The following is a 19,326-nucleotide window of genomic DNA, read 5'->3' as shown; positions in this document are numbered from 1 at the left end:
ATGTGCCTCATGCAAGGACTCTAAAAATACTTTCAAGACCACCTCCTCCATACACCTTGTGACTAGAAGTCCAAATGAAGGTTTTTTGAAATTTATGATTTATAATACTACCTAGAAACGCTAGAGATCCATGGCATGGCATCATCCTAAAAGTTGCTGATTTCAATCTTTGGCCTTTTCCTCCTCTGAAAGCATGGGCCAAGGACAGGAGGAAGCCCTAGATGTCTGTCTTCCATGCTTAAAAATTCTACAAAAGCACCCCACCGAAGGCTAGAGGAATGGAGATAAAGAAAATTAAAAGGCTAACTTGACCTTTGCTCAATAGACTCAGCCTTGTTGGCCAGGCCTCCTTGAAGGGGTTTTTCTATCTTTTTTATCTTGTAGACCTTGTATCTGGCAAGGTCAGAGTATACTTGCTATGAGTGACAATAAGAAGAGACTCTAGGTAAAAGTAAGTATGTGCCCAAGGGAGTTGAGGTTTTAGTTTAAACATCTTCTGAGTTCTTATCATTAAGAAGAAATTCAGTGTCTCCTAGTATCTGGATGAGTTCCACAATTATAGCTATTGGATTGTGGGATCATAGGACATCAGAGCAGTCTTCTCCTACCCATCCACAAAAATATATTTTTCATATACCAAATTTTTATACATGTTTCTACCTATCTATTCACAATCTGTTTTCAAATCGAGAGCAGAGCTACTTAAAGTTTAGTTTGTAAACTAGTGCCGGTCCACAAATCATTATTATTATTATTTTTTGTTTTATTTTTTATATTTGAGAGAGACAGACAGAGAATGAGTGGGGGAGGGGCAGAGACAGAATCCGAAGCAGGCTCCAGGCTCAGCCCAACGCAGGGCTCAAACTCACAAACCGTCAGATCATGACCTGAGCTGAAGTCTGGCACTTAACTGACTAAGCCACCCAGGTGCCCTGCCAGTCTACAAATTATTAGTGGTTCACAGTAAGTACAGAAATTGAGAGTAAGCATTTAGAAATTGTTATAGAAATTTGAACAGTAATCTTATATATCTGACAAATTTAATAATAAAAACTGAAGCTTGTAGTTTGTATGCTTTTCACTTCATTTTCCTAGTTCCTCATTTTTATTAAATTTTATGAAAGTATTGTTCCATGACAGACCAGAAATTAAAACAAAGAAACAAACAATTGGTCCTTCATCACAGAAAGTTTGAGAAACACTATTTAAGAGAAACCCAGTACCCAAGTGGCTAAAAGCATGAACTTGGAAAAAGCCTGCCTGAGTTCAAATCTCCATGCCTCCCTTTCCCTGTCTATTAAACAGGAACAATAATGGGACCTACTTCTTGGGGATATTGTAAGAATTAGATGAGTCGTGGTGGGTGAAAACATTTGATGTGCTAAGTGTTCAGTAAGTCTAGCTTGACTGTTCTTTACTGACCCAATAGTGCAAGTATTACCTTGTTACTCTTCCTCAAAAATGTCTTCATTACTGGTATTTATTTAATTGGTCAGATGAAATCTGGGCTAAATTCTTCAGTTTTCAAAAAACTTATATATGTGGAGCTGATATTCTTTCAAATACCTTATCTTTCCGTCCAGGAAAATGGATGTGTTTTCTGTCAGTTAGGATAGTGAGGTTATGCTATGGTAACAACTCCAGAATCTCAACAGCTTAAAATAACAAAGATTTATTTCTTCTCATGCCACAGCAAGGATTCATGAGCGATTCTGCTCTACTTTGCTCACGCTTAACATTTTCAGTGACTGCAAAGGCAGGAAAAATGAAATGTGGCAAAAACCAACCAAACAAACAAAATCTGTGGGCTCTAAGTCTTCAGTCTAGAAATAAAACACATCACTTCCACTCATATTTTGTAAATGTGAGCAAAGCAAGTCACATAGCCCTACCCACTGTCAAAAGGGAGAGAGGTATCATCCTATCTCGTACTGGGGAGAACCAGGAACCAGATACACAGTTATACCCCTAAAGAACCTATTGGCATTGGTGTTTTTCCAGTAAAATGGCTCTTAATCCTTTTTTTTTAAAATCATTTAAGATTTCCAGAAGAGTATTCCTATATACTTTTCACCAAGCTTCCTCTAACACTAACAACTTCCATAGCCACATTTAGATTTCCCATTTTCTATAGTCCAGAATACATTGCATTTACTCATCCTGTCTCCTTAGTCTCCGCCAATTGTGAGTTTTTCAGTCTTTCTATAACCTTGACACTTTTGAAGAATACTGGTTCAGTGTTTTGTAGAATGTCTTTCAGTTTGGTTTTGTCTCATGTTTTTTCATGAGTGAACTAAGATTGTGGATTTAAGGGAAGAATAAAAGATATGATATGTCCTTCTTGTTATATCATATCTGAAGCACATGTTATCAACATGACTTCTTACTGGTGATGTTAATTTTGATCACTTAAAAAAATTTTTTTTTGAGGGGGCGCCTGGGTGGCTTAGTTGGTTAAGTGTCCAACTGGCTCAGGTCATGATCTTGCAGTTCATGAATTCGAGCCACACGTTGGGCTCTGTGCTGTCAGATCAGCCTGGAGCCTGCTTCAGATTCTGTGTCTCCCTCTCTCTCTGCCCCTCCCCCACTCATGGTCTGTCTCAACCTCTCTCTCAAAAATAAACATTAAAAAAAATTTTTTTTAAAAATTCCTTTCCAGTCTTTGCTGAATGTTTATCATGAAAGGGTGTTGGATTTTGCCAAATGCCTTTTCTGTATCTCATGAGATCGTCATGTGACTTTTGTCCTACCCTGATAGATTTGCATATGTTGAACCAACTTTGCATTCCTTTGATAAATCTCACTTCATCATGGTGTATCATCCTTTTTGTTACTGGTTTAGGCTCGGTAGCATTTTATTGCGCATCTATACTCTTAAGGGAAGTTGATCTATAGTTTTCTTTCCTGGTGATAACTTTATCTGGTTTTGGTTTCATGTTACCTCATAGAATGAGTTGGGAAATACTCTCTTTTACTTTTTGGGGAAGTGTGTAGTCTAGTTTTAATAGCAGCACAGTATTTCAATGAGTGAATATATTTAACTAGGGATCTTTTTTGACATATAACAACGCTACACTGACATCATCTATACAAACATGCAGATCTGTGGTTTTTAGGTCAAAGGGTATGTACATTTTAAGTTTTGACTGGTAATCTGATCTCTAAAAAGTTACAGGCTACTGTTTTCATTTAAATAACCTTCACTTTTATCTAGTGAAGTATGGTTTTGTCTGTGTTTGTGTGTGTGTGTGTGTGTCTGTGTTGCATGTGTTTACAAATAATCAGGAAGTCTTTGGATCTGACCTGGACTTTGGTACTTCTTAAATGGAACAGGGTATGTCAAAATTCATTCTATTCTCTCCTTTCCTCCCTGAGATGTATTTAGGCTTAGTGACAAGTCCTCTAAGTGCTTCCAGATTTTTGGACATCTGCTGAATCCTAAGATAAGTGGTGGGAGACCTGGTCTGCAGTTGGTAAATGGGGGAAAAAGTCAAGTTAGAAGATTTGGATGGGAACAAGGGAACAATTCGGCCTCTGTTGTCTCTACCCTTCTTGTAAGAATACCCAACAAACTTCAGTTTGCATAAAAATTGAATTAAGTAGGGGAAAAACATCACTATCCATTAGCATCGTCAATGCACAGAAGCTATTCTTCTGTGAAGAAACAGGATCCTGAGTAATTTGTAGCTAGCTGTGGGATACATAGAGCAATGGGTACTTTCTGTCCTGAAAATGAAGAAGTACGAATGTGAGAAGAAATAGGTATTTGGAGAAGTTGAGCCCAAAGAAGCCAATGGTAGATTTGTGCTATTTTTATTACATAAAATATCAGAAAAGTCAAAAGTACAACACTACACATTTTCTTGTTTGAAGATCACATCTTATCCGGGTTATTTACTATTGACATTCACCACAGCTGCAGGAAATTAAACCGTACCTTTAGAAGGTATCGCATGCGGACCTGGTTGGGGCTATAGACAATGAATTCATTGTAATTGAGGGTATAACCCTCTGGATTCAGAATTCCTGTGTCACTTGCTGGTCCTAAGGGTACTGTACTCCCATTCCTGCCAAGTGGAAGAAAGTGTGTCAACATCGGCGTCAGAGTCAAAAGTTGGAACACAGAAAGTAGAGAGTCTTATCTGACCAAAAGGAGTCTTCTGGCCCTCTAGACTGAATACTTACAGAGTGATGAAGGAGGCAGGACTGGGAGCCATCTTGCCCAGTCCCTTGGTGCTATGTTTGCCCTGAAGTAATCTTTCTGCCTCAGGATTGGCCTCTAGTAGCTCATTACACTGACCTAGAGCTACCTGCAAAGCAAAAGATCTTTTAACACCCACATCCTACTGAGAAGTGGATGGCTCTAAGGCCAAACAGAAAATCCCATCAGTACTTTCTTCCCCTACTCCTGCAGAGGAACAGAATGAAAATTGCCCTTGGTCCCCTCTCAGGTTCTCCCAGGTATACCTCCTGGTTCCAGAGTCAAACTGTTCTCTTTGGAAAAATAGGAACTCATAACAAACTAGAGATCATAAATATGTTCATCTCACCTCTGATAAAAGCAGCAGTCCAGTATCCTTCACACGAGAAGCAAAGCAGTAATTGGCACTCTTAGAAGACATGTCGGCAAAGTAGATTCCTTTCCCAAACTGAAATATATCAACAGCCATGAAGGTCAGCTGCTTAACCCACTGTGTTAGAAAGGAGGCCTATACCAGTGACCCTATGTTGCCATTATCTTAAACACTATATAGACCCTTCTCCGTTTCTCCTTGCAGTTCTGTTCCAGAGAAGGCAGATGTATTGGTGAGTCTCTCTTTCTGAGGGGGTAGATGGGATATCTTTAGGAATTTAAAGGAAGAGGGAAAAGGTAAGAAATGTTAGGGTTTTTAGTGAGCTATTTTAATTCTTGGGAAGAATCCTAATCTAGAAATACAAGAGAAAAAAAAGGACTGCGAAAATTATTGTTATCCTTTACCCTGAGCTTCCTTCCAGGATTCAATTTCTACTCACCATGTAACCTGTGATGGGAGCCTCAGGTGGGGCAATTCGAAGCCCATGGCTCAGGATTCCCACCCAGTTAGTAAGTCTGGAACCATGCCACAACAGCATCCTAGGGAAAAGCCATTATTATTATTGCCCTCTATTGCTCTCCAGCAGGGATAGGCCATAAGCACAAAAAAGCCATTTTCTGCCATTTTCCAGAAGTCCCATAACCACACTTCAGGCAAGGGAATGTTTTCCCAAACCCAAAGCTAAACTCAGACCTGTTATGAAGGTCCTCTCTGAAGGCTTCTTTTTCACCCTCCTTCTCTACTTCAAAAACATCCAGCAAGGTCATGGTATAGTCCCTGTGTGTGGGAGCATGAGTAGACTGTAGGTACTGGGAAATCACCTGTGAAAAAAAATGAAAGAAATGGCTGATACAGACTGTACAAGAGACCAGACTGAGCTGAAGAACCTTGGGGCTTCTGGCAAAAACTGGCAGACTTCCTGCTCCCTAATGGTCTCACAAGGCAGTGAGAGAGCTGTACTTTCCCCAGTTCCTGGTACACAAAAACTCTGCTCTATGTAAAAGTTTGCTCTTAACCAGAAGCACTCAGAGAACAGTGGGGTTAGGGGGATGGGTCTTAAAGGCAGGAAAATACATGATCATCTTTCTTACTTTGAACTCATAACTTTCATGGTCTAGAGGGTGCAAGGCACAATGTAGTTTCCTATAGTGCTGGTCCAATGGGTGTTCTGGGCTTTGCAGCTCCATCTTCACAAGCTTAATGGCAATTTCAATGTCTCCCAAAGCCTGGCAAGATGAGACGCAGGATCAATGTGTAGGAACTTGGGAACAGAGTTAATGCTTCCCAATCTACACATGTCTCACCTCTAGTAGTTGTACTTTGTCTGACAGCTCTTTTTCTGTCCGGATTAATGGAGGGGTACGGAGTCTAAGAACAGAGAGATAATTCATAATCAGTTCTCTGATGTGTGACCGAAGGCACGTGACTGAAAGTAACAGACTAAAGATAGGTCCTTTAGAAAATAAGTATAAAAAACTGGGGTTTTCCACGCGAGGGAGAATCTGTATATATATAAAGAGAGGTTCCAAATATATAAATATATGAAGAGAGGTTATGTACATAACCTTGATATCTGTATACACTACAAAGTGATCCCAAGTCCAGTTACCATCCCTCACCATATTGTTGACCTCCTTCACCCATTTCGCCCACCCCCAACCACCTTCCTCTGTCTGGTTCTCTGTATCTGTGAATTAGTTTTTGTTTTGTTTTTTTTAGATTCCACATAAGTGAAATCATATGGTATTTGTCTTTCTCTGTAGACTTATTTTGCTTAGCATAACAGTCTCAAGATCCATCCATTCGTGTTGTGGCAAATGGCAAGATTTCATTGTTTTTTATGGCTGAGTAGTATTCCATTGTATAAATATACCACATTGTTATCCATTCATCTGTCAATAGATACCTAGGTTGTTTCCATATCTTGGCTATTGTAAATAATGCTGCAATGAACACAGGGATGCACATATCTTTTCAAATTGATGTTTTCGTACTCTTCAGATAAATATCCAGAGGTGGAATAGCTGGTCCATATAGTAGTTCTATTCTTAGTATTTTGAGGAATCTCCATACTGTTTTCCATAGTGGCTGTGCTAATTTACAATTCTACCAACAGTGTATGAGAGTTCCCTTTTCTCCACATCTTTTCCAACACTTGTTATTTCCCGTATTTTTTTAAATAATAGATGAATCTTTATATCAATATCCATAAAGAATAATTTGGATATAGTCCTGTCTAGAAGCAGAAGTAGACCTGTTGACCACTTAGGGTTATTTTTAGGTCACAGAGCTCTATAAAGCAATGAAAGGAATAAAAACAGAATCAACACCAGAATATAGCAACAACAAAGATAAAATGTATTATACCTACAATCATTTGAATTAGGGAGTTATATGTCTGAAGGTATTTTACTTGTTGGTTAGATAGCTAGACCCATATTCTCTTGGGTAACTTCCATTTGGTCAGAAAATATGGTTGTAATCAGGTCAGGAGTTTGCATTCCAAACTTGTAAGCCGACTAAATAGGCTATCTCTAAATTATTTTGGCTCTGTGTTTATCCAAGATGATCATTTCATTAGAAATGAAAGATTAAAAAAATTATAGTTGCTGCTGAGTGATATAGGGTATATGGTTAGGTAGAAGACCAAAGAGAAGTAACAGCACAGGCTTTACCCAAAGTCATGTGGGATCCTTGTGTAGAATTCATTGCATGCTTCCAGGAGAGCTCGTCCATGCTGGCCAGCCCGAATACAATCCTCAATCTTCTTAAGAGACTGGTAGCCTGCCTTGATTTGTGCCGCTGTCAGCTTCCCTGTAGGCCCAGCCAAAGAGCATCAGATCCCACACGTGGAGTCTTACCCTGTAAACTGTATTCACATGCCTACCCAACAAAGACTCTCACCGCTCAACTTTCAAAACAGCTTCTCTCCCCTCATACTACCTCTTACCCCAGATCTCCTGTTCTTCATTCATACTATCAGCAAGCTTTAAATCATGAAGGTGACTAAATATTCCATGAAAGGAACTAGGAAATATAGAGAGGGAATGTAGGATAGAATCTGAAGTCCTACCGAGAGGGGCTTTCTTGGTATCATATTTCATTTCTACCATCATCTCTTCCATGGCCTGGACATTACAGATCAACTCTATCAGCTCCTGTACACGGAGATCTAGCTGCGATTCTGGTTTCAAGGGGGATTTAAGAGATTCCTTTTTTGTTTTCTCTTCATTCTACAGCCAAAAAAAAAGAAAAGAAAAATATGAAAGTATCTATTTTGAGGTCCCTACAAGGGATGGCTCTACAATATTCCTGGCAGGTGAACATCAATCAGCCTTTGCTAGACCACAGGTTCATTCCATTATTAATGTAGTTAGAGTACTCAGTGTGACTCCTACATCTGCCTCCCATAGTTAAACACTCAGAATAAGTCTAAAAGGCTCTCCTAATATGCTGGTAAGTATGTAAAGACAGCTACTATGTCTCAGATCTTCTCATCTTAAAATGACTAAGACTTTTACATTTTTCAGATACTGTATGTAACAGTTTTCGGCATCCTGGTTGCAACTCAATTTGTCAAAATTATTATTATTTTCTTTATTGGTATGGTATATACTGGTAGTATATAACCAAAAGTGAAGACAACTTTATTTTTTTTTAATTTTTTTTTTTTAATGTTTATTTATTTTTGAGACAGAGAGAGACAGAGCATGAGTGGGGGAGGGTCAGAGAGAGGGAGACACAGAATCTGAAACAGGATCCAGGCTCCGAGCTGTCAGCACAGAGCCTGACGCGGGGCTCGAACTCACGGACCGCGAGATCATGACCTGAGCCGAAGTCGGCCGCTTAACCGACTGAGCCACCCAGGCGCCCCAAAAGTGAAGACAGCTTTAAATGCAGTTTCATCACTGTGACTATATATTACTCCTCTCTGGATCCATACATTAAACTTCAGGACCTAAGATTTTATAAGAACCATACTAGACAGTAGAGACTAGACAGCATTTTCTATCTTCATTCTATAGTCCCTTTACGATTACAAAGATCTGTGAAAGTTATCCCTGAGGTAACTGTTATCTTCAGTTAGGTGGTGAACAGCAAGACTCAAGACACCCTGGTCTGTTCTAGTCTAGGACCTGATCTAAGCCATTCTGTTAGACTTCACCTTGGTTAAAAGGAAGCAGTTTTCTCCCCAAATGTGTAGTCGGTTTACCTGTGCATTGGTGGCATAGTCCATTTCTAGCATATCATATTTTCCAGGCACCTTCTTAAACTTCTTACGATCCTCCCAATTGTTTTTTGTTTTGTCAAGGAATCTGTAGAATCCATGATGGTGAGAATATCTTACAAATAAGGGTCTACTAGGAATGGGCTTATAATTGTTTCCTTAGAACATCTCCAAACTATGTCTCCCCCCAACCCCCAAACTTCTTAGAACTCTTTTATACCCAAGTTCCCACAAATCTGGACTCTAAATTAGGATCCTGAATAGAAAGAAAAGTTCTGGAGACAAAGGGAACAAAAAAATGGGAAAAAAGGGTCCTTGAGCTTCTTAAAGGCCCCAAAATACCACATAAGCCATTGAGATTTTAGACAAAAGATCCCTATCTGCTCCCTGTCTCTGAAAGATTCTCAGAGACTCCAGAAAGCTCTGCATCCACATCATAGTGAAAGAATTTTTAAAACTCTAGCTGCAATATTCTCATCCTACCCACTTGGGTTTCCCAAGTTTCCTTAATTGTTGGTCATGTGCTAATTATATTAGATTCTTCTATTTTTAGTCAATTTCAACATTAGGTGATATAATCACTAACTAAAGAGGCAGTTTGGTGTTTCAGTCACAGAATGTCACAGTGGAAATACATTAACAGTGAGGCCAAATCACACTTCCTATAAAATTCTTAAAGAAGACACATCCAAGAAGAATAGTATTTTTTTGGTACTCACTTCTTCTGAAAGATTTCCTTGGCTTTGTTGAGGTCCCCTGAACAAGCCACCAAGCTGTGCTGCCCCATTTTCCCCACTGCAAAGTAAGTGCCACACATAAGATGGTTTCCTGCCAATCCAAGAAGAGTTGTCTCTCGAAACAAGCCAGCTCTCTAAGGTCTCCCTGCTTATCATGTGACAAATGGGCAGGAAGGGGAGAAGGAAAGGTGAATGGATCCAGGAAGCTGATTCTGTTGATACTAGTTACCTGCTAACTGCCACAGTCCCTGAGCAGCATTAGCAGACCAACTGCAGGACACTCCCAGCCTCAATAGGCTGCCCTAGGTTTTTCCAATGAGGATGCTTGCTATTCCATTTGCAAGCCCCTCCCAGGTTACAGAGCCTCCATTCTACCAATTGAAACCCAGGGGATCTTTTGGTTACTCACTAAGCCGCTTCAGGGTTTCTGAATGACCAATCAGAAGATCCATAATAAAAGTCATTACCCCGGCCCCATCTCATCCAAACACTGAAGTGCCTCTGGGCATCATCTTCTAAGAGCTGAATCAAATAGTACTTGTTGTTGTTGAACTGAAGATTAGTCTATGATGAGAGAAATATGAACATAAGAGAGAGGTTTACAAATGGAAGCCGATAAACCGATGACTCTTCCTTGGTCACAGGTACCAGTTATTGCTATAAGGAAAAGGCTAATATAAGGGACTTCAGAATGAAAGATCTGGGCATTGGGACACTGTCATCAGTAATTATCAAGAAGAATTGCCATAAATAGAATGGTTCCTCCCTTTACCTGATTGAGCATGACATCATAGACATCCTTCCCTTCACAGTACACATGGGCCTAGAGAGAGAAGGAAAAAATTGACATCAGTATAGTCTCAGCCCTAATGAGATCCTAAGTGACACTAAATTTTCTTCTGCCTCAAGGTGTCATTCTCCAGCACTGCCAACAGCCATTCTCCAAGGAAAGAAATGCCAAAGTATGTTCTTCTCCCCATAACCTGTTATTCCTATAATGAAAACACGCTGCTTTTTTTGTAATTACAGAAAAACAAATGATTCTGACAGTTAAAACCTCCAGAGGAAGCCTTTTTTCTATATTCTTCACATCCTTTTCACATTTTTCAGTAACTCATGCCATACCAGGGCAGTTTCTCACTAGAACAGAGATGGTTCTTCCTTGATAATGGTATAATTTTCTAACTGAGAAAGAGAATGAGGTGTGGGAAGCTGATGACAACCCCAGAATTTAGAAATACCCTGATTATTATCCCCAAACTCCACCACTTCCATCTCTTAGCCTTAGAGAAAATTAATCACAAGCAGTATTTGGGAAAGGACTCCTAAAATGAATCCTAGCAGTGTTCTGGACAAGAATCCAAGTAACAAATGAAAAACTGCTTTCTGAGAAACCAATGCGCAGAGGAGTCTCTCACCTTCCCCACTTTGGCTGTGCACTCCGGGTCCACAGGAGCTTTTCCCTTTAACAGCAAAGTCTTCACAGACTCTGAGGAAAGACAGATACACACTACAGCTACTTATATGAGGATCGAAAATAGCTATCATGTCATAATTAACTTTGCCCTTCCCAAGCAACCCTGATCTGCCCAGTTCTCAAGCTGTTTAAACTACATGAAACTGAAGATTACGAGAAAGTAGATGAGTACTACACCCAAAGGATAGAATATTAATTATATCTTTGAGAAAGGAAGAAGAGTTGAAAGAACAAGACATCCCTCACCCGCAGCCTCCCATAGACACTCTTGCTAGCCTCCCTGGCCTACCACTTGAAGCTGACCTTGCTTATCTTCTGTCCTGTCATTATTGGTCTTTCCTTCAGTCACAGGCTCCTTCTTTACCCCCTGCCTTTCGCATCTTCGAGTTTTCTTTGCAGGAGGCCAGTCTTCTGTAGCTACGTTGCTATTATTAACTCTTCCAGCTTTGTTTAATGCTACAGAAGCTATGGGCACAAAGAATGGGCAAAGAACCAAAAGAAAGAATGAGTACCCAATGAACACGACCCTAGTTTGAAAAAACATCATCTTTTTAAAGAAATGGCTCAAGATGGTTTTGTAAATTTACAAAGAAATAATACCTGCAAACCACTATTCTTGATAATAGTCTAGAAATCACTTCCTAAACTGCTATTCTAGCCAAATAATAAACTAAACTAAACTAAACTAAACTTAAATTAAATTAAATTAAATTAAAATGGAGCCCCACGGGCTCTTGTGAGCTCATAGCCTAAGGCAAGAGTCTCATAGCCTGCTTATCTCTATTTATTCGTGCCCCCAAACTTTCTCAACACCTATCCTCAAACTAAGGTGGTATGAGATTATGGTTTGTAGAGTGCTCTGGAGTTTGTCTCTAGCTTAGAGCCTAGCCCTGTCTCTTCTGGCTGTGAAACCCTGTAGAAGTTATTTCATCTCTTTGTACTTTAGTTGCCCCCACTGTAAAATCCAGAGGATAACAAAAATAGTATATAATTTGTAGGATGGGCTTACGCACTTAAAAACATAATACACAGAGAGTATGATGGCTCATCAGTTCTAAAACCTGAATTTTACTATCTCTGAAACTGGTATGCATCCTACAGTGGATGACATATAAGCAATGAATCACGTTTTAGTTGGAAGCATTTTTCCTTTCTTAGTGATACATAATGATGCACCTCACAATTTTTTTTAATTGGACATTAGGTGTTTAAAATAGTGCTGGCACTGCTAGTTATTAGATGTCTACAAGCAAGCCCTTCTCATAATTCTGTAATCCAAAAAGGTCTGAGAACCGAAATTTTAAAAGTTTTACACCTAAACTAGCTTGATAGCTAAGGGCGGGTCAAAGGGCGACGGAAGGGGAGGGCCTAGGGCAGAGGGCACCGTTCCCTTCAGACTCCCCGCCCCTCCAGCATTAGCCCCCTGCATTGTGCTCCGAACCTCGTGCCCTACCGCTGCGAGTCCCCCGCCGCCGGGCCGCCATGAAGCCAGAACTTGGACGTCATCAACCCTCTCCCAGGAATCGCCCGCCTAGTCACAAGGCGGGAATACAGCGCGCGTGCGTCCTGGAGAGAAGACGTCTACAAAGGACAGGGGCGGTACACCCCTCGATATTTGCATGTTGCTGTGTGTTGTGGGAAGTCACCATAACTGTGAAATGTCTTTAGGTATGGGAGTCTTATAAATGCTCGGCGGGGCCACCCTTTCCCATAGGGCGGAGGGAAGCTCATCGGTGGGGCTACGCGCTGAGTGCCTTAAGTCACTCTACCCCATGTCCCCTGGGAAGGTCTGAGACTAGGGCCAAAAGCGGCCCTAACAGGGTCCTCCCTGAGTTTCGGGGAGGTGAGTTCCCAGAGAACGGGGCTCCGCGCGAGGGCAGACTGGGCAGGAGATGCCACGGACCCCGCCCTCGAGGAGGGGCCTGGCGGATGCCTCCTTAGCCGGAGCTTGGAAAAGACTCACGGCCAGCGAAGTGAGTTCAATGGCTGAGGTGAGGTACCCCCCAACGGGGGGGCCTCATAACCCAATTCAGACTACTCTCCCCCGTCCTCCTTTTGAAAAAAATAAAGCGGGACAAGGAGAAAGTTACAATTACAAATCCTAGAATAGAAAGCTCTAATAGTGGAAATGCTATTACAATTACAAATCCTAGAATAGAAAGCTCTAATAGTGGAAATGCTAGAATAGAAAGCTCTAATAGTGGAAGTTTGAGTAGTGAAAGCTTCAGAAAGTTGACTTTGGCTAGGGGAAGAAAGGGGGATACAAGGGTCAGGGGAGCTATGGGAATGCTAATGATCTAGGGAGACTTTGAAGACCGGAGAAACCTGGTCATTTGGCTTTTACAAAGGTACTTGGTGATGACATTAGGAGTTCTCAGATATTTGGGTGCCACGGCCCCACAGAGGGTGAGGGCAGTGCACCTAACAAGCATAACAGACTTCAGATCCCTGCCCCCCATCCCAGACGCTCTGAATGTGAGGGTCTTTATTCTTACCGATAACACCTGGCAACCCTGGTGTTGGTGATTTTCATTATATGTATAGATACAGAGATATTTATATATTCATTACTTCAACAAATATTTATTGGGGACCTTACTGGGGTTGGGGGTTACAATAGTTTGGTCAAGATAGAGAATAGTTTGGCCAAGATAGAACTCGTGTCTTCATGGAGTTCACAGTGTAGCTGCGGGCAGATATTAATCAAGTAATCACACAAACAGAAGCAAAAGTACAGCTACAATGGAAGGAAGTTCTAATGGGAGAGTAAACTGCGGAATTCATCACTGAGGCCATGACAGGAGTTGAGCTGTATTGGAGAATCACAAAGTGAACAGGGGAGAAAAATGGCTGAAACAATGAGTGCAAAAGGAAGCGTGGTATGAGATCAGCCGGAGAGGCAGCTAGTTTCCACAGCAAGCTAGGCTAGAAATTATATTTTGTCCTACTGCGTGTCTGTGTATGAACGACAGATGGGTTAAGGACTAATATTCAAAAATAAAACTTGAAAACTCTTAGGCAGAAAATACACACAAATATCTTTTAGATCTTGAGGTAAGGAAGGGGTTTCTTAAGACAAAAGTCACTGAGTATAAGAGAAAATATTAATGCATTTAATTATATTAAAATTAAAGAATTTTGTTCATCAAAACACATAAAATTTAGAAAAAAGAAAACAAAATTCTCATTGTTTGCATGTGGTTTGATTGTGAATATAAACAATCCAGAAGAAACTACAGGATAAAATTTTTAACTCAATAGGAAAGTTTAACAAGGCTGATAGAAAATAACCTGTAAGAATAAATTGCATTTTTATAACAGAACTTCAAACAAATAGAAATAGAATTTTTAAGAAATGATAGTATTTAATATAACATCAAAGTATTAAGTATTTGGGAATAAATCTAACAAAATGTAGATGCTCAACAAATGCTTGTTGGATGGGATTGGTTTGGTTAATTTCTTTCGTTGGTAGGTCAAAATCTGTTGCATCTAACTTAATTATAGCACAAATAAGCTAGACTGGTCTAAAAGGCATTAGTTTGGAGATAGGAAAATGTACTAAAAATGGAAAATTTATTAAAACTAGCTAATACTCAGCAGAGCTTTCTTTGTGTACTAGACACTGAGTAAAGTGCTTTAACGTGCATAATCTCATTTAATCTTCAAAATAATAAAAGCTAGAATTTATTTGGTGCTTACTATGCTATGAGCTTTACATACATTAATTCTCACAACAACCCTACAGGGTAGGTATTGTTTTTGTCCCCATTTTATGGCTAAAGAATTTGAGCTTTAGAACATTTTAAGTAATTTGTTCAAGCTCACACAGTCTATTTGTTTGCTAGGGCTGCCATAGCTAGCTCACACACTGGGTGGCTCAAACAACAGACGTTTATTTTCTGAATTCTGGAAGCTAGAAATCCAAGATAAAGGTGTCTACAGTGTAGGTTTCTTCTAAGGCTTTTCTCCTTGGATTGTAGATGGCTGTCTTCTTCCCTGTCTTCCCAATCACTATCCTCCCTCTGTGTCTATGTGCTAATCTCATCTTCTTAAAAGGACACTGGTGATGCTGGATGAAGGCCCACTCATATGACCTGTTTTACCTTAATTACTTCTTTAAAGGTCCTATCTCCAAATACAGTCACATTCTGAGCTCGTGGGAGGGTTTAAAACATATGCATTTGGGAGGCAGGATCACAATTTAGCTCGTAACACCCAGTTCATAAGAGGCAGGTCAGATCTACTACGTAACTCCAAAATTTATTTTTATCTACTAGACTATTGTATTGGTCAAGTTTCTTGGTAGTAATTACCATACCCCCCACATTTTTAAAAATTTATTTTTATTTTTAGTTTTTCTTCTCTTAGTTGTTATTTTTTATGGTAGTCAGAGTGAGAATTACTGAGATATATTTTGAAGATATAACTTTTAAAAAAATTTTTTTAATGTTTATTTATTTTTAAGAGACAGAGAGAAACAGAGCACGAATAGGGGAAGGACAGAGAGAGAAAGAGACACAGAATCCCAAGCAGGCTCTAGACTCCAAGCTGTCAGCACAGAGCCCAATGCGGGGCTTGAACCCATGAACCATGAGATCACGCCCTGAGCCGAAGTCGGAAGCCCAACCGAATGAGCCACCCAGATGCCCTGAAGATATAACTTTTTATAGTCAGACACAAAGTAAACATAACCAAAACAGTATTAAAACATATCATTGATAACTAGAAGAAACTATTTAACAAATGTGTGGTGAATGAAAATTTTCTTAGGTCTTAAACAAAACAAGAAAACAGAGGAAAATAATACATTTGCCTATTGATTCTTAAAAAAGAAAATGAAAGAATTTTAGAAAATGCCTAATGGAAAGCTACAGTGTTTAAAATTTGAATTCAATGTACTTAACACATAAAGAGCTATCTAATAGTCATAAGAGAAACAAAATTTTCTGTGGATAACTGAACAAAAGATATGAATAAACTGCAAATATGAAAAGCAAGGACATGGAAAAATTTTTCAGGCTCATATGGCATAAAAATGCAAAGTATTGGTATTAGTATTCTACAGGACAATCGTCCTGTTCTCTTCAAGTTATTGTTATAAGAAAAAAAGAATAAGATTGGCACTGTTCTAAATTAAGAGAGACTTTTCAGGCATAACAACCAAAGGCAGTGTTTGGTATTGGATGCTGGTTCAAACAAGCCAACAATAAAAATCCTTTTGGGAGCAAGAGGGTATGCAGATATGAACTGAATATTAGATGATTTTAGGGGATTATATATATAGATGTGGTAATGGTATTGTAGCTATGGTTTTTAAAAAGTTCCTTTAAAAAATGAATTAGGGGTGAAATGTCATGATATCTGGAATTTGCTTTGAAATACTTCAACCAAAATAATCAAATGAAGCAAATATTGTACAATACACACAATTGTTAAATGTACGTAATCTATGTAGAGATGTCCATCATATTCTTTTCTCTAGTTTTCTGTGCACTTAAAATTGTCATATTACATTGAAGATACATTAAGGAAAAAATGATGGAAAAAAAGGATGAATTAGTCAAGACAACTGTAATTAAAGAGAAGGGCCAACTGCAAATCAAGACTTCATATCCTGGTAAGTGAATATTTTAGGTAGTATTACTGATTATAATGTGATATTCCTAAGATCTATTTACATTTTTTATCATGTCATAATGACAGGAAAACTTTGATTAATCAAGCTAGACATAAAAGGTACATAATTTCGGGGGAAGTCTACATATTTCAAAAAGTAAAGTGTGTGGAAAATGGATTTATGATACCCAAGATTAAACAGATACTTCTTTAAAATAGAAAAGGACTCTTCCTAATGACAAGTTTAGGTTTGTATCCCATTGGACTGGGTAACTAGTTCCCATGTCCAGATAAGAATCTTTTAGTTCGTACATAAGATCATGCAAACCTCAAATGGCTGAAACAATCTAGAAATAAGTATGATTTTATTTTCTTTATTTGGGTTCTGAGAAGGTATAGAAGTAGTATCTAAAAAAATTTCTGAAATCCCAGAATCTATAAAATATATAGGGAGAAATAGCAGGAGCAGAAGAAAAGTGAAGAGGAAGAGAGAGAAGGAGGAAAAGAAAGTGGAAAAAGAAGGATAAAAAATTTTAACAGTCGTATTTGCACAATGTAAGTGTGAGTTTACTGCTCGGACTTGTAATCGTTAAGATATTTTTTGTATGCTTTCCATGGACATGCCAGCAATATTCATATTGCTGTGGCATCATAAATTTGTTCAAGTTTTGGGAAATGAAATAGTAGCAAGGTTTCAGAAGACCCGCAGAGCCTGACCAATGGGGAAGAAAGAGAAGACGTATCAGCAGGGCTACTGATGGGATAAAGTGGGAAGGGGAAGGAATTATAGGTCCAGAGAAGAAGGAAGGAACCAGCTGAAAAGCCTGGTGAAGGATTGTGATTACAGCAAAGGGACCCAGGAGTGTCTCAAGGTCAAGGACTTCTTGTAAAATATATCCTATGGAAGAATGGAAGTGGGGAAGAGATGAAGAGAAATATTAAGTGGAGCAAAAGAGATGAACAGAGTAGCTACCACAGAGGTGACTACAGAGGGAGCTGAGAAAGGAGGTTTCTGAAAAAGGGTGATTTGGGGGGAAACTTGTTTGCTTTCTTTTGCTTTTGTTTTTGTTTATAATGGTACAGCAGGAATTGGGATAATAGGCTAAATCTGTGATACTGTATATTCTTTATATCATTTGGTAACTATAGATATGTAACTGACATGAACTCTTCCACAAATTTAGAGTGTGTGTGGAGGATGGGGAGATTGTTGTTTCCCAGTGCCTTACTAAGAACAACAAGCCTCTCTCTTCCCCAGAATTCTGTAAAAATACTTAGGGCTTCAGGGAGGAGCATTCCCTTCTCCTGAATTCACTTTAGAGACTGGGCAGCCTTTCCTATCCACCCTTGAAACACGTAGTGTCCGTGCACCTCTGCCTTTATGTGTCATCTTGGTATTCTAAAGTTCTTTACTAAAGTAGTTTTTTTTTCCCACAGTGATTTCAGAGAGCCTTATACTCATCTTTCTGGGGTTCCAAAATGATCTGCTAATATTGCTCACTGGAGAAGAAGAAAATCTGCAATGTAATCTTGTTACTTTAAGAAGCAGGAAATTATGAGTGAGTGTAGGTCTGTAATCACAGAATTTAGGAGCAAAAACTAATTTCCATTGATTTCTTATATCTTGAAAGAATTGTATGATGTGTAAACAAATAGAAGTTTATAAGTAAAGTCATGCAAGCAGTTACTTACTTTTTCATTTCCTCTCTATATAAGAATGAAGGATGAGCAAGGAAGGAAGGAGAACATGAATTGACCATGTACTATGACCAGTCATTTTGTTAGACTCTTTCATATATTTGTATATATATTAGGGAGGTAGGTATTACTTTCCCCATGGTACAGAGGAGAAAATTGAGTCTCAGAGAGTTTAAGAAATTTATTCCAGATTGTGCAGCTAGAAAATGTCTTGGAAACTATCACAATTTATGTGAAATGTCTCAGAATATCCCTGTCCCGCACCTTGAAATAGAGATTTTCATTTGCTACTCTAAAGGAGGAAAAAGTTTTCCTTAACCTTCTTAGAGTCCCTGGCACGATCTGAAAATTGAACTGACAAAAATTAACAGGAGGAAAACATACAAGTTTTATTGAATTTTCACATGTATGTACATGGGAACCTTCACAGAATGAAGACCTGAAGAAGTGACCAGAGTAGGAAACTTTTAAACTTTTAGACAAAGAGACAATAAATTTGTGAAGAATTGACAAAAGACAAAGGGCTTTGAACTAGTAGTAGAAACCGGTGAAGAAAGAGCTACAAAGATAAGGGTTAGTTTAATAAGGTTGGTTTATGCAACTAAATTTTCAAAGCCTAAACGCTTAACCACACCCATCTTTTAGTCACTCGGCTTGTTAACTGGAATATTACCCTGAAGGTAAGTTCTAATTTGAATGGATCTAGACTGTTTATAATGAAACCTGTTACTTTGCATAAATTAACCCTATTGAAGTCCAAAGGTTAGGAAATTATCCTAAAGGAACAAAATTGTTTACAGTAGGGCCATCTAAACAAGAATGTGTATAAATAGCTTGAATTAGCCTATGTTTGCTTGTGTTAAGTACTTGAACTCAAAAGGAAACTTGGTTTAAAAAGGTCATTCTAAAAATAGTGCAAGTAGCATCACTGTTCTATAAAGACACAAGTAGGTGAAGGGGGGGGGGGGTTGTATCATTTCGGTACCTTTTAAG

At 39.0% G+C, this 19,326-nt stretch overlaps 1 protein-coding gene across 2 annotated transcripts; it reads right to left on the bottom strand.

The window, feature by feature from the left end:
- Positions 1 to 3,797: 3,797 nt before the first annotated feature.
- PARP2 (poly(ADP-ribose) polymerase 2) lies at positions 3,798 to 12,591 on the bottom strand. 2 transcript variants are annotated; one of them, XM_007091378.3, is made up of 16 exons: positions 12,458 to 12,591; positions 11,320 to 11,481; positions 10,958 to 11,028; positions 10,312 to 10,362; positions 10,007 to 10,103; positions 9,522 to 9,597; positions 8,788 to 8,890; positions 7,648 to 7,807; positions 7,250 to 7,388; positions 5,879 to 5,942; positions 5,666 to 5,800; positions 5,268 to 5,395; positions 5,014 to 5,113; positions 4,551 to 4,649; positions 4,186 to 4,310; positions 3,798 to 4,067 (listed from the first exon to the last, which is right to left on the bottom strand). In XM_007091378.3, exons 1-16 carry the CDS (start codon positions 12,498 to 12,500, stop codon positions 3,908 to 3,910), a joined length of 1,713 nt encoding a protein of 570 aa, XP_007091440.2. In that variant the 5' UTR covers positions 12,501 to 12,591; the 3' UTR covers positions 3,798 to 3,907. The 2 variants fall into 2 exon arrangements, with proteins under 2 accessions (XP_007091440.2, XP_007091442.2); XM_007091380.3 differs by having other exon boundaries at positions 12,470 to 12,591.
- Positions 12,592 to 19,326: the final 6,735 nt, after the last annotated feature.

This window comes from Panthera tigris, chromosome B3 (genome assembly GCF_018350195.1).
Source record: "Panthera tigris isolate Pti1 chromosome B3, P.tigris_Pti1_mat1.1, whole genome shotgun sequence".
Classification (NCBI taxonomy): Eukaryota; Metazoa; Chordata; class Mammalia; order Carnivora; family Felidae; genus Panthera; species Panthera tigris.
The sequence above is the reverse complement of the archived record's forward strand: the minus strand, read 5'-3'. Positions and strand labels throughout refer to the sequence as shown.